A 14,190-nucleotide genomic window follows, 5' to 3' on the forward strand; every position below is an offset into this window, starting at 1 on the left:
TAATGTTACACGTGATATTTGTCTTGACTTAGTCAATCTCTAGTCTAAAGGTTTCAATTGCTGCCAAAAAATGTAGCCATGCTAATAATGTTGAAAAAGAACACGCCCATATCTTAAATATGGACTTCTTTATGAAATATAACATTTTATTTTGAAGAATGTCATGATGAAGACAATATTTGGTTTTAGACTGGCATGGATTGAGATGAAAAGGTTATACCTGGATGTAAGTATACTCAGAGTTAGTCAAATAAAAGCACGATTATTTTTGAAAATTCATTTTTTTTCTCTATCTAAATCCATTCAAGGTATAGTTATCGTGAGTCCAGTATTGTAAATAGTGACAACTTTGATTATTGTGTATAGTCTCGCTCCTAATTAATACATGTGTGTTTATCAATTACATAACAGTGAAAGTATACTGTATATATATATATATATAGAAAATATTATTATTTTCCTCCTAGTGATGCTTATTTTATTTTTTCATGGTAAAAACAACAAAGCGCTTGAGCTGATATGAATTGAAGGTTTTATTTTGTTCTCATGTGTTGCTGCAGAGCCTTTTATTCGATCGGCGTACAGAGGGCGGAAAAGTGCAGCTGCATCTGGCAACCCTTGCTTACACAGACCTGTCTATCTGGACATCAGTCAACCACTTCGGACCTGGAGCGGAAAGTGTCTATATTTCCACGTAAGTTAAATTATTCTTGAATATTATCTGACTTTTGGGGACCTATTAAGAATTTTTTTTTTTGCATAGCTTTTGTTTGTATGTTATTATGCTTTATGATAGCCAGCTGGAAGCTAATTTAGGCTGTTAGCATCGACACATTAGCTGTATTTAGCTAGCCTCAGCCTCTTTCTTTATCAACATATGTTTTCTGAACAGCTGCAGACGTGTAGACAAATGTGTCTATCGCACATTTGGTCTTGTTCCGGTTTAAGTGTAAGGACTGGACACCCCAATGGTTGCCCACTGCCCCCCCTCAGACCTGAGGTAACCCTGTCACACTAGGATAGGGGTATAGCTAACGGCTAGCTGCCCTGTGTGTGTGTACTATTACACCATGTAGCTCAATGTCACCACATAAACTGAAGCTATAATGTGATGTGATCAGACTCTCCTTGTTGTTGTTTGTCATTCCTCAGAGGACAGTAGAAACTGGCTCGACCACAGGTCATCTGATGTATCATGCTGTTCATTTGTCACAACATGCTCGTTGTTTCCTCAAATCTATGAGAAAAAAAAACCATAAAACCACAGTCAGAACACACACTGTAATTTAATAAGGGTTCACACGGGAAAGTGTGAGCACAGTGCTCAGAGGAGTTAGTGCTGACACATTGTAACAGTTTATACCTATATTGAATATATTAAAGATGGACCCACATGATATGACTCAAGGCAACACACTTTTTAAAAGGCCGGGGCTATGGATACGTTTACCGTATCCATAGCCTGCCACTCAATGTGTACGCAGCGCCCCTCATTGGCCAGTTTAGGTCACGTGATAGGTGCACCACGTGACTTAAAGTTCCGTCAGTTGTATTTTAGCTCATATTTGTTTTTGAGATACCCTGCTAACCCTTTTATTTTAGCCTTAAGCCTAATCCTAACCCAAAAATGTTTATTTTTGTCCGATATGTAGTTTTAAAAAATGAAAAACTATATATGACAAAAGTGGATCCGAACCCACGTGAAGACACAGGCACATTACACTTACTGTATGTAGAGAACGTAGCCATAGTCCCGGGGGCTATGGCTACATTTAACCATACCTGTCAAGTATCCCGTTTTGGCCGGGAAACTCCGTATTTTACCCCTCTTTCCCACCATCTTCCCGTATTAGTATTTTCCTGTAAATATCCCGTATTTTGATGTAAAAATAATTAAAATATGCCTTACTAAACTGAATGCTGTCACTGGCCTCGTGAGAATTGCCACCTGAAATGGCCTGAGTGGCAGTTCTCGTGAGATTAGTGCCGACAGCGGCAACAAACCTTGAAACAACTCAGAAGAGAGATGATGAATGAAGACATTCCAGCGAAAAAAAACAAAGAACTGGTGTAAATACGTTGTGAAATGGGACAGAGAGTTGACCTTCATAAAGAACAGCAGGATGTGACACAGTTACACGTTCTGTTAAGATTAGTAACTGAGATTTTAATGTCTCCCACAGAGGAAGAAACGCGTAAGTCACCATGGAAAACCAGCCAATCACAAGCGCCACAAATATACACTGCTTTAAAAAAGTGTTAAATGATGTAAAGTCTGCAACAAATGTGTCAAATAAGTCATTAGTGAATACCAGAGAACCACATGAGTGAGCATGAGAAATTATCAAAAAATATATAATGAAAATAAAATGTAAATGTCTAACTTAAAGACAAGCAATGTGAAATGAACAGTAAATATGCAATGTGTTGACTTGTATATATACTGTATATATATATATATATTAAATAAACACATGTGCTTCATATACCCATTTATGTTTTTATTTAGGCTGTTATATAATTTAGGAATTAGGGCTGGGCGATATATAGAGATTCAAGATGTATCAATTTTTCTATTTAGAAAACTAATATTTCATATATCAAATGAAACAAAATACTAGTTTTAGGAGTCGCTGCTTTTACTTCTCAGAACGACATGTAAAGCTCAGTTAGATGGATTATTGAGTGCACATATTGTGCAGCTGTTTGTTAATAAATAAGCCTGTGTGGCATTTTGCATCAGCAAATTTAACCCACAATTGTCTTTCTGGTCAGACTTTATTTGATCAAATTATCAAGATTTATATCGTATATCACCATTTTGAGAAAATAAATTGAGACATGAGAGTTGGTCCATATTGCCTAGTAGGAATGTTCACAGCATTTCAATGTTAATAAAGGTTGACTTACCAGATTCTAATCACATAATTGTATTTAGTAAGTGGTTGATAAGTGGGTATTTTAGATTTCTTGTACACATGTCTTAAAAGATAAGGAATACTGGAGCTTGGTTGAGCGGGTTGGACGGCTCGTAGTGGGCGCCAGAAAATTTCCCTTATTTTCAAATCCAAAACTTGACAGGTATGCGTTTCACGTATCTCTAGACACAACCACTGTTTGACTTTATGCTCATATTTCCTTTTTACTGTAACACAGTTTGGCCTTGAGAATGGGTTCAAGTTCAGTCTTTGTTTGTGAAGCCTGATCCTAAAACATCCACTGAGAGGATGTGGCTCAAATTAAGGCATTGAGACTGAAATTTTCTGGCTGCCTTGAAGTGAACCAGGTTTCCCTTCATAGGCTGGAAATAGAAAGAGCTCTGTGGTGGTCTTCTGGGGGTTTTATTTTTAAGACCAAACAAAGGTTGGAGGTCAGTGAGAAAGTGAGTCATCGAGACGGAGTGAGAAAGCTGGAGCACATTAGGTTTGACCAGAGGCCCTTTTATTTAAATAGTAGTGGAATGTTTTTAAGACGTGGGAGTACCAGTAAATTATCAAAAATCTATTCTTTGTTATAGTGTGTGTGTGCTTTCCTTTTATGACTTTTGGATCAGGATAATAAATTCTAGAAGTAGCCATGTTTTAATTCCCTGAATTATTTTTGGTATTCAGGAATTTTAGATAAACTTCGAACACTTTCACAATACTCCGTTTCCTGGTTGGGATTTTATTATTATTATTTTTTTGTTCACAAAAAGTAGTTTTGTAGTAGGCTTTTTATGTGAAAATATTTTCATATAATGATTTCATATTTAGGAGCTTCCTCATAAGTGGTGCTTATGCACACTACTGTATATGATGCTTAGGTTTTGTTTTAGGTATTTCAGTAGGAGTGTACAAAAAGCGGGTGAGCAGAAAGGAGGTGTGGAAGTTGTAGCTTTGAGCGCCTCTTAAAATACTCTCCCAGCTTAGATTGGTGGCCTCTCTCCAGCAGCATAGCTGAGTTAGCCCAACAGAACAACAGACGCCCTTTTGTCTTCCCACTGCTTGCTTTTTTTTTTTTGCTTTCCTAGGCAGAGTTGCTTCCATTTTTGTTTTTGTGATCACAGGTTTCAATGGTTTCGGCATACTGGTGTCCTAGCCGGTGACTAAAGTGATGGTGTAAAAACTCCCGGGCACAGAGGTGCTTGCGCGTGGAATGTTGCGCTGGTCGGTGCACCTGGAAGGAGGCCCGCGGAGAGTCAACCATGCTGCTGTGGCGGTGGGGCACAAGGTGTACTCCTTTGGGGGCTACTGCTCAGGGGAGGACTACGAGACCCTGCGTCAGATCGACGTGCATGTCTTCAACACAGGTAAGAGGATGATGGCAGGTGTTTGTTCTTTCATGTGACTTTGGTATTGGGTAACAATCAAAGTACAAACACTCGTGTTGTGCTTAAGACCACTTTATCCGAGACAAAGACTTGCCTGAAATTAGAATGCACCAAGACTTTTTGGAGTTAAGACCCAGTCCAAGATAACCCTAGTCCAAAACCATGACAAGGTTTAACAGTTAAGGAACATTCTCTTTTTAGTTCCAACAAGATTCCTTTTGTTTTCTTTTTGAATAGTTTGTTAATATTATGTATGTTGTCAAAGGAAGCATCAAAGGCGATCAGCAGAACTCCTCTGACGAAGACTGGCAGTTGACAGTCAAAACATGTCAGGAGATAAAAATAATATCCTGAAAAACCTTGTCTGAATAAACCAAACCTCAACTTAACATTCTCTTTTTAGTTTTAGTTTCTTTAATATACATTTGACAGACAAGAAAGGTAACGGATGAATCAAAGATATTTATCGTTTTACCAACTTGTTCTTCTCATTACATAATCATTAAAGTTGAAGAATAGCAGAAATCAGTGCTTATCTTGACAAAAAAAAAAAGTTTGAGCTCTTCGAGACCAAGAAAAGACCGAGTAAAGATGCTTTCAAGTCCGAGACAAGACCAATACCTTAAAATTCTGGTCTCCAGTAGTACAACACTAAGGAACACTGAGGTTAACAGACCTTCTTGCTTGTTGCACCCCTGACTTTCACCTTATAATTTCTTTTATCGCAGCTTTGAAACATTCATTGAATCACTTGTGTATTTAGAATTGCTTTAAATGCCTTGAGGTGTTCTGGCAATTCCTTCATTTCTTTGTAGACACTTAATTTTCCCGTAAAGCACTTTAGTCAGCTCATGGCTCTGTAAAAGGTCAAGTGAAAGGATTCAAATGGAGATTGAGGTGAATGGTTCAGTATTATTACTTTTTTCTTTCTTTCTTTTGTTGCCATAATAAAACACACATGGCTGTCTTAACAAGATTGCGCTCAATGAAATTTTAGTCTTTGATGCCAGATGCAGACATGGTGAGAGATAAAAGGAAGAAAAAACCCAAAACAGCTCTTTTTGATCATATTTGTCTGATTAGACCACTTATGCATAATTGAAAAATAATAGTTTTAAGTCGCCACTATCTTGTGTAATTAGACAAAAATCAATATGGATGTTGCATTTTTTTTGGTAGAAACTTTGGAGGTAACGAGAAGAGACTTTCCAATGACGTTTTGACAGTTGTCCTATAAAAACAGGTGTTTTGTTTTTTTGTTGCTGTACTGACTTTTGTAAAACAGGTTCCTTTTCTGACCCATTTCATCGTGCTCTCTTTTTCTTCTGCTTTTGGTTTTTACAACTTTCCAAACTTCTAACGCCTACTTGCAATTTTAATGTGTTTGGGTTATACGAGATGTCATCAAACAATTGTTTCTTGAATCTTCTTTGATTTGTATGTTTACAGCAATGTCTGATGTTTTTAGTTTTTGAGTTATTTAAAACTCCATTGTAATATTAATAACCTCAGAAAATATCAGTTTTGTGATGCCTTGGTTTCATACAAAGAAGAGTTAAAAAGATGTAACTGAAACAATTTCAGTGCTTATATTTAACTTTTTTTTTTTTTTTTACAATAATGATGGTGTATGTATATTAAACATGTGATATGATGTAAATGTAGATTCAAGATTCTTCATTGTCAATGTAAAAAACATATAACAAAATAGGCAATTAATATAAGTATGTCATTAATATATCCATACTAGAAATGATTAAGTACATGTCATTTCCTAATATACTGATTTTCACATTAGGTAGAACTCATTACGTTAAGTCAGTGTTTTTCAGCCTTGGGGTCATGACCCCATGTGGGGTTGCCTGGAATTAAAATGGGGTCGCCTGAAATGTCTAGTAATTGATTAAAAAAATATACTGATACCAATTAAAAATTATGTATTTTGAAATTATGAATAAATTATTATTTGATTATTATTCTTTACCACACACAATCTCAAACATATTTATTCTATACTTTCACTTTCTGAAATATAATTCTAGTTGAGGTGGTGCATCTTGTGCATCTTTGTGCACTAATCCTGTATAACAAACATGATCAAAACCTAATTGTAGAAAAAAAAAATTCATGTCAAAATAAGGTCACGATTTTAAAAAGGTTGCGAACCCCTACATTAAGTAAAACTAATTAATCTACTTGACTTGTCGTAAACAAATTATTGTACTTCTAATAGTAGTTGGTTTGTAAATTGCTTTTTAATCATGTTTCAAACCCAGAGGAAATTAAATGATGTTGTGTACTTCAGTGTCTTTGCGCTGGATGAAGTTGCCCCCAGTGAGGTTGGGAGGAAACGAGCGCGCTCGCGAGGTGCCATACATGCGCTACGGCCACACAGCTGTGCTGTTGGATGACACTATCTACCTCTGGGGCGGCCGCAACGACACTGAAGGAGCCTGCAATGTGCTTTACGCCTTTGATGTCAGTAAGTAGACTGCAGCTTCTTTCTGTCAGTTAAGTGACGGTTGCAGGGCACACTTCTTTTGAAATGCACCTGTTTGATGTGAGGATGGAGCAACGCAGAGTTTGACAGTGACAGTTTTCAGATGCTGTGTCAATAACTGTGACGACTGTGACTTCCTCTTAGACAACCACAGATGGTTCACTCCTAAGATTTCCGGGACTGTTCCTGGAGCCAGGGATGGCCACTCAGCCTGTGTGCTGGGGAAAGCAATGTATATATTTGGAGGATATGAGCAGCTGGTGAGTCTTCATCACACTTCACTGTAAACAGCGCTCAGTGAATATTAACATTGGAATTGACTCATCTTGTCTACTGCATTTTAGGCTGACTGCTTCTCCAATGACATCCACAAGCTGGACACTACAACCATGGTGTGGTCATTAATCAATGCCAGAGTAAGTTCACAATCCAACACATTTCTTACTACACAGAGGTACAAACTTCCTGTAGCTTCCTGTAGCTGCAGTTCAAGCACCCGTTGTTAGTTTAGCTCACAGTGTTGCTACACAAGTATCAAGTGATCAGATTGGCTGCTTCCAAACCCATTGCTATGTATTACAGCTATCTGGAAGTTGTCCAACTATAGAGGGTTTTATAGACTCCCCTTTTGGAAATCCCAGAGGTTTTTGGGTTCAGGTGACAACCCCAGTAAAGTACAGTATACAAGGACAGTGAATAATTCAAGTAATAGACAATGATGGTTCCACTTAACTCTTATTTTGTTTGTTGCTAATGATAATTCATCTTTGCATAGATGGTACTTTATAAATGTGGTTTCTGCCAATCTAGTTAGTTTACTCACAAAGTGTTTTATTTAATGCTCTGAATAATGCCAACTTGAATTTTAACTTCAAATGCAGTTTCATTAAGTTTAATACAGATCTCCGACTGTGATATTAATGCAAGCTTACGTAGTCATTTGTCTAAATAAATTGTATAATATGCTTATAATACAAGCCAGGCAGTGCATTCTATAGAGAAATGCATGGACAAAAGGGAACCACTGTGTTGTAGTGGTTAGCAAGAATATCCTGCATGGGTTCAAGCCCTGGAGTGGAAACTTGGATCCCTTTTGTGTGGAGTTTGCATGTTCTCCCCATGCTTGCATGGGCTTTCTCTTGGTACTCCATCGCTGGTCTTCTCCCATCATCCCAAAACATTCATGTTGGGTTCATCAGAGTCACCAGATTGCCCTTTAGGAGTGAATGGGAGTGTGAAAGGTTGACTGTTTGTCCGTGTTTTCCCTCGTTGTGTGCCCTCTAAGAGCTGTTGATGGGCACCATAGACTTTAAAAAGAATAGATGGGACAAGCTCCCCAGTGGAGTGAAGCTTTTATTTTTAGAGCTCCCCCTGCTGACTGGCTGCAATATAGGTCATAAACCCCGCCTCCTCAATGATAACGGATGGGATGTGGGTCAAACTGTAAAGTTAAAATACTCTTCACACAATTTTTTTCCAAACCTAAACGCTACTGTGATCATTACTTATCACCATACACTGTGTTCAAGTGCAAATTTTTCTGTGACGTTTGTTTTAAATAAGTTATTTGAGGTTGAAAAACTGGACTTTACGTCATTTATGACAATGATTGACAGTCGCAGGTCTTGCGTAGCTCTTTTTGTGAATAGCATAAGCATTTACGTCATGAAGGAAAGCCGAGATGCGTGATTTTCTTCATTTTTAAATAGAGTACGTTTAGAGTAGTATGCTAAATGGGCGGGGCGTGTTACCAGGGCTCCTCCCGCCGGACCCTACTGCACAGACTCTGGCTCCAAATCATGTAAAATTTGCAAGATGGCAGCACCCTTATGCTCCGTATTTTGGCTTCAAGAACATTAAGTAGGAACAGCTACAGTGCACGCCCACTGACAGGCACCAGCATACCTCCTGCAGGAACAAGTGTGTCAGACAAATTAATGAATGAACTTCAAAAAGGGTTTAGGGTTAGGAATATAAATAAAATAAAGACAGACTTCTTTGTGTGGATAGATACAATATTATTTTTTCCCTGTCTCATATTCATTTTTATCTTCCTGTAACATTGTGTGCTTTAATTTAAGATATGGTTCAGCTAGGATTATATGGCTCCTTGGGATGTCTGCTTATCAAGATCCAATGTACCCAGCCATGTGCCATTGTCCTTATTTGAATTTGTGTGTCTGTGTGTGGTGGATGGGGTTTGTACAGGGTGGGTGTATTTTTAACTATGTAAAAGCAGTTTGAGCTACATTTTTTTTGTATGAAAAGCACTTTTTATGAATAAAAATTGATTAAGAATAATTGTTAGTTTTCTCTTTGTACTTGATCCACTCCATTGACATTACCGAATGCATATCTCTTTATTACAGTGTTTTTAAGGTTTTCCTACACACCTTTAATGTCCCATACTTGGGCTGAATAGGTGGAGAACAGCTGATAATTTTTTTTTTGATTTGGCTCAGTTTGAGTTTACAGCAGACTTTGTGATTTGCTCTAAAGTAACAGGAAAACCCTAGTTTTTGATACACCATCACTCCAATAAAGCGTGGAATCTATTTTCAGCAATAAAAAGCAAAAAAAGAATAGGGTGAAGGTAAAGCACATCAGTGACTCAATCACAGTTCTTCTCAAAGTGTCACAGCGTGTTGTCCCTGCAGGCAGCGCTCAGGGAAACCTTAACATGCTAAAGCATGGTTATTCCACTTAGTTTCCTCAAACATCCACACACTCCTGCCACAATTCACTGCTTAACATCAGCATTAGAGCCATTTTTATTGTTTTATTTACATTACTTGCACTGCAGCTGTCAGTCAGACTCAGCTTTTGAGTTGGAAGCGCTCCTAGACCGACCAAAACAAACACTTTAGATTCACTCTAGACTACAATAATGTGTTCTCATTTACCTCATTTGCCTTGTTGGCGTGAACGTGCCCTTAGTCAACCTCACCATTTTATTTAACTTCGAACATTCTAACTGAAACTGCTCCAAAACAAAACTGATCTTATGACTTCTTTACAACTAAAGCTAAAACGTTTTTAGCCGTTTAAAACCTATTATTTCACTAAAATTAGACTTAATTGGAAAAACTACATTGATTTTTCCCACATCAAAATTAACACTGGATTAATATTGTGTGGCAATTGATGACCCTCTCCACTAGGTGGCGCCGTTCACCAGAAGTTGTTTTTTCTGTGGCAGGGTGCTGAATAGATTACGTTTTGCTGCTGAATTTTTGATCAAGTGTTTTGAAGGGTTTTATCTATAAGATAATCAATCATTTGTGCTCCTGGTTCACTGCAATGGCTGTCATGTCTTCTCCTCTTAGGGCACAGCAGCCCGCTGGAGGGATTTCCACTCAGCAACCATCATCGGGACAAAAATGTTTGTGTTTGGAGGGCGAGCGGACCGGTTTGGTCCTTTCCACTCCAATAACGAGATCTACTGCCCCAAGATCAAAGTGTTTGACACAGAGACCAACTGCTGGCTCAGCACCCCTTCACCACAGCGTTTACCTGACGGACGCAGAAGCCACTCAGCCTGTGAGATACTCACTTTATAAGATGGTTTTTGGTTTTCAGACACGTATCTTTTTGTTTCAGAAGCTCAGAATATGTTGTTATACATTTAAAAGGAAATTTCCATGCGTTTGTCTAAACTATCTGTTTTGCTTTTGTACTATTTTGATTAGACATGTTCAACCTTTTTCTTGTTTTCTGTCTCACACTTGTGTTGTTTATCTTCCAGACAACATTAATAAAATGAGGCCATATTTCTGTCAGAGCTGCACAGCCAATGATGCAGGCTTTTTCTAATTTCATCTGCACTTTTTTCCACTCTTGCTTTGCAACGTTACATGTCTGACATTTATTTGACACAAACAAGGTTGTAATTTAATTGCTTTACCAGGTCGAGTGGATCTGTTTATTATGCTGTGTGTCATTGTTTTAATTAACAAATGGGTGGAAGCAAATTGACTTCTCTTCTCCTTTTGTCTTCAGTTTCCTACAATGGGGAGTTGTACATATTTGGAGGATACAATGCCCGTCTGGACCGACACTTTAATGACCTTTGGAAGTTCAATCCAGGTGAATTATTATTATGAGTATGAGTCAGAGGGACGCCACATCGCACAGTACTGCTGTAAATCTCTGTCGCCTGGTAAAAAAAAATATTGCAATACAATCAGGGAGGATTTCAGTCCTGCACGACATCTGTTTGTCCTTGTAAAGAATTTACAGCTTATGCTGGCACATTTTTTTATTGTTCTTTTGTTAAACAGCAATATAAGACAAACTGCACATACAGAAACAGTTACTTCACTGATATTTTTAACAGCAGTTTATTGCAGCGTGTATTGAGAGTAAATCAATATGTGTTACGTTAAGTTAATCTGTTAAAAATAAAATAAAAATTCCAGGCCCCGAGATGGCAGCACCGCTGTTTGTTTTTTATCCAATGGTTTGTTGCCAGAGATGCTGTGATTGCTAGGCTCCACTGTTTGGAACAAGTAACACTTTTTCAGGTGCGTCATACGTCATCTGAGAAAGGGTGACGACATCAGTTTATTCTAGAACATTAAAATTAGATTTTCAATAAATGCTTCTCTTGCTTCTTTTATTCATTTATTTTACAATTAAATATCAATTAAAGGGTTGAAGAATTTATACACTAAACAAAAGTTGTGCAACAGATTTACTTTTAAGCAATACTTTTCATTAGGCTGGTTGCCTTTGTGCTTTGTTTCCTTTGTCTGGGACCTTTTTTTATTTTTTATTTTCAAATATGAATTTCAACAGAAGCCTTCTCATGGAAGAAAATTGAGCCAAAGGGGAAAGGCCCATGTCCACGAAGGCGACAGTGCTGCTGTATGGTTGGAGATCGAATCATTCTCTTTGGAGGAACAAGGTAGGAAGTAAAACCAATTTCTGACTTGCGTGTCGGCCAATACCGATATTGATGCGATACGATATCAGCATGAATCGTACATATTTTTAGGACTTATTTTGTAGTGTGGAATGTTAGAAAAGAGTTGATCAAGTGGTGCTACTCAAACAGAGAACAATAGTCAGCAACAGCAGGCAGGTTACTTTGTTGCAGTATTAACCACAATCACCTATGGATAGAAGTGCTGGAGCGGTACATTTTATCGGAGAGCTTATATTGGTGAGTTTAGGTGCAGTCCGATAAAATCCGGTATTCGTTTTCTGGCTGATATCGGACCGGAACACCTCTAGAAGGAATGAAGGTGATTCTACAGTAAATGAACAGCAGGTACTGTTACTGTACGTGTTCCGTTTGGTTTATAGATTTTATTTAGTTGCTACTAAGTTTTTTTCCAAGTTACCAAGCAATTGCTTTTTTTTGGCCCAGGTTTATTCCAATGGCTCAACCAATGTCATGTGATTTCATTTTATATTCAAAATGGAAAAGTGCTGAATTCTTAATTAAAAAAGGATCAGCAAGGATAAAACATTAGGAAAATATAACATCTTAAATTAAATCACTTTTCATCTAATGCGTTATTTTTAGAACTGTATTCTCTGGGAGCGAACACTGTCTAATTGTAGCTCCACTGCAGTGCTCTACACTAAATTTTTCCAGTGGTGGCAATGGTGCGACTAACTTTCTCAGTTGGTCGCACCAGCACAGAATTTGGTCGCACCTTTTTTTTCGAGCAGGGGTGGGGAGAGTGTACAGCATAGACATGCATGCTAATGATTAGTTGACTTAACTGACGTACCGTAGTTTTGTATGAAGTAAAGATTGACAATGACTCGAGATATATTTGCTATATGTTTTAATGTTTTAGTGTCAATATTAAGTTTTTCTGCAACAAGCGGTGGCTGAAATAACAGGTAATTTCTTTTATATAATTTCAAAAGAAGACATAACTTTTCTTTTAAATAACAGCAAAACATAACAACAGGTTAAATGTATTCTGTTTTTTTTTATTTTGCAGAAAGGCTGTACTTTAATTAACTTAACAGTAGCATAACCAACTTAGCATCTGCATTGCTTTACCCCATGGAATTAAATTCAGAGGGTCCAGCTTTTATAGTGGGGTCTCCTAACCCTCTTCCCCTGGTCAGGGGTCTGCAACCTTTACTCTACAAGGAACCATTTTGCCTCATCTCATCTGGATTAAAGTCCCCCTGGAGACAAAAAAACACCTTCTCAATGAAGTCAATACAGTGTATTAAATTCTATACAGTTAAAATTATATAGAATACTGTTTGATTTAATTTGATGTGATTTATATTGATCATGTAATTGAAAACTTAAAAATAGTTTAAAATAAAACAAATTCACATCAAGAAAGAAAACAGTATCTTGCATCTTAAAATTCTTACACATCTCAGTTTACATGAATACAATGTTATATGAAGAATTAATGTATTTGAAAGGCTACAAAAAGTAACTTCAATATGATAACACATGATCATGTGATCAACACATGCTAATTGGTCTTTTCTTGCCACATATAAAGCATGCATATTTAACTGGCACATTCACGGTTAAATTAATCTGTTCCCACACAAATAAAATCTCTATTTTCTTCCAGAATAGTGTTTTATTGGTTTAGTTATCTTACCAGGGATTTAAAACTTAATCATTGCACAACGTGATTTATTTTATGTTAACAAATTGTTATATATTGATTTTATTTGTCATTAATCATTAATATCCTCTGTCAAAAATCTTTATTTCAATAGTTTTTTTTTAAAGCTATAGGGAGCCATTGCAAAAGTGTCAAAGGGCCACATTAGACCCCAGAGCCGCAGGTAGGATACCCCTGCCCTGGGAGAACCACAGCTGAACATCTGGCCTGGTATCATAGTCCATCAGTTCTGGTCCCTCCATGCTGATTCTGATGAACGTGTACGTTCTCACACGTTTTTCCTTTTTACTGCTGCTCTCAATGTGAAGGGCTCATTATGCCTGGATCCGTTGGCGGACCGCGTTCACTCCAAAGGAGCACATTGGTGTTTATACTCGGCTTATTCACCGATGCATTACCTGCAGCAAAGTTGCGTGAGCGCGCAATGTCTCCTCACCTGCAGCACTGCGGTCAAGCCAGCCTCCACTCCGAAATCCTTGGTCAACCTAGCCGCCAGCCAATTTGCAGTGCCTGTTTATAGATGGTTTTACGGTAATCCCGCAGCGCGGAGAGAGAGAGAAGTGCATTTGACGAAGCGCTCAGCCACTCTGTATAAAATAAGGTCACCCTATACGAACTCGCACGGATGCGACCAGATAAAATTTTCACTCGCGCACATTGAAAATATACTCGCATATGCGACCATTTTGGTCGCAGTCTCGAGCCCTGCACTGGCTTTTTTTCTTTCTCAGTAAAATAACCTGGGGGTCTGGCTACTG

At 37.8% G+C, this 14,190-nt stretch overlaps 1 protein-coding gene across 1 annotated transcript in view; it reads left to right on the forward strand.

Annotated features, from left to right (window-relative positions):
• Window positions 1-586: 586 nt before the first annotated feature.
• Window positions 587-14,190, forward strand: part of klhdc3 (kelch domain containing 3) — a 34,730-nt gene continuing 21,126 nt past the window's right edge. The window contains exons 1-8 of the mRNA XM_028469410.1: window positions 587-694; window positions 4,049-4,291; window positions 6,618-6,794; window positions 6,957-7,072; window positions 7,157-7,228; window positions 10,139-10,352; window positions 10,812-10,898; window positions 11,610-11,718. Coding sequence (XP_028325211.1) covers window positions 4,138-4,291; window positions 6,618-6,794; window positions 6,957-7,072; window positions 7,157-7,228; window positions 10,139-10,352; window positions 10,812-10,898; window positions 11,610-11,718 — 929 coding nt within the window. The 5' untranslated portion in view covers window positions 587-694; window positions 4,049-4,137. The remainder of the gene's footprint in view (window positions 695-4,048; window positions 4,292-6,617; window positions 6,795-6,956; window positions 7,073-7,156; window positions 7,229-10,138; window positions 10,353-10,811; window positions 10,899-11,609; window positions 11,719-14,190) is intronic.

Source organism: Gouania willdenowi, chromosome 15 (assembly GCF_900634775.1).
Source record: "Gouania willdenowi chromosome 15, fGouWil2.1, whole genome shotgun sequence".
Classification (NCBI taxonomy): domain Eukaryota; kingdom Metazoa; phylum Chordata; class Actinopteri; order Blenniiformes; family Gobiesocidae; genus Gouania; species Gouania willdenowi.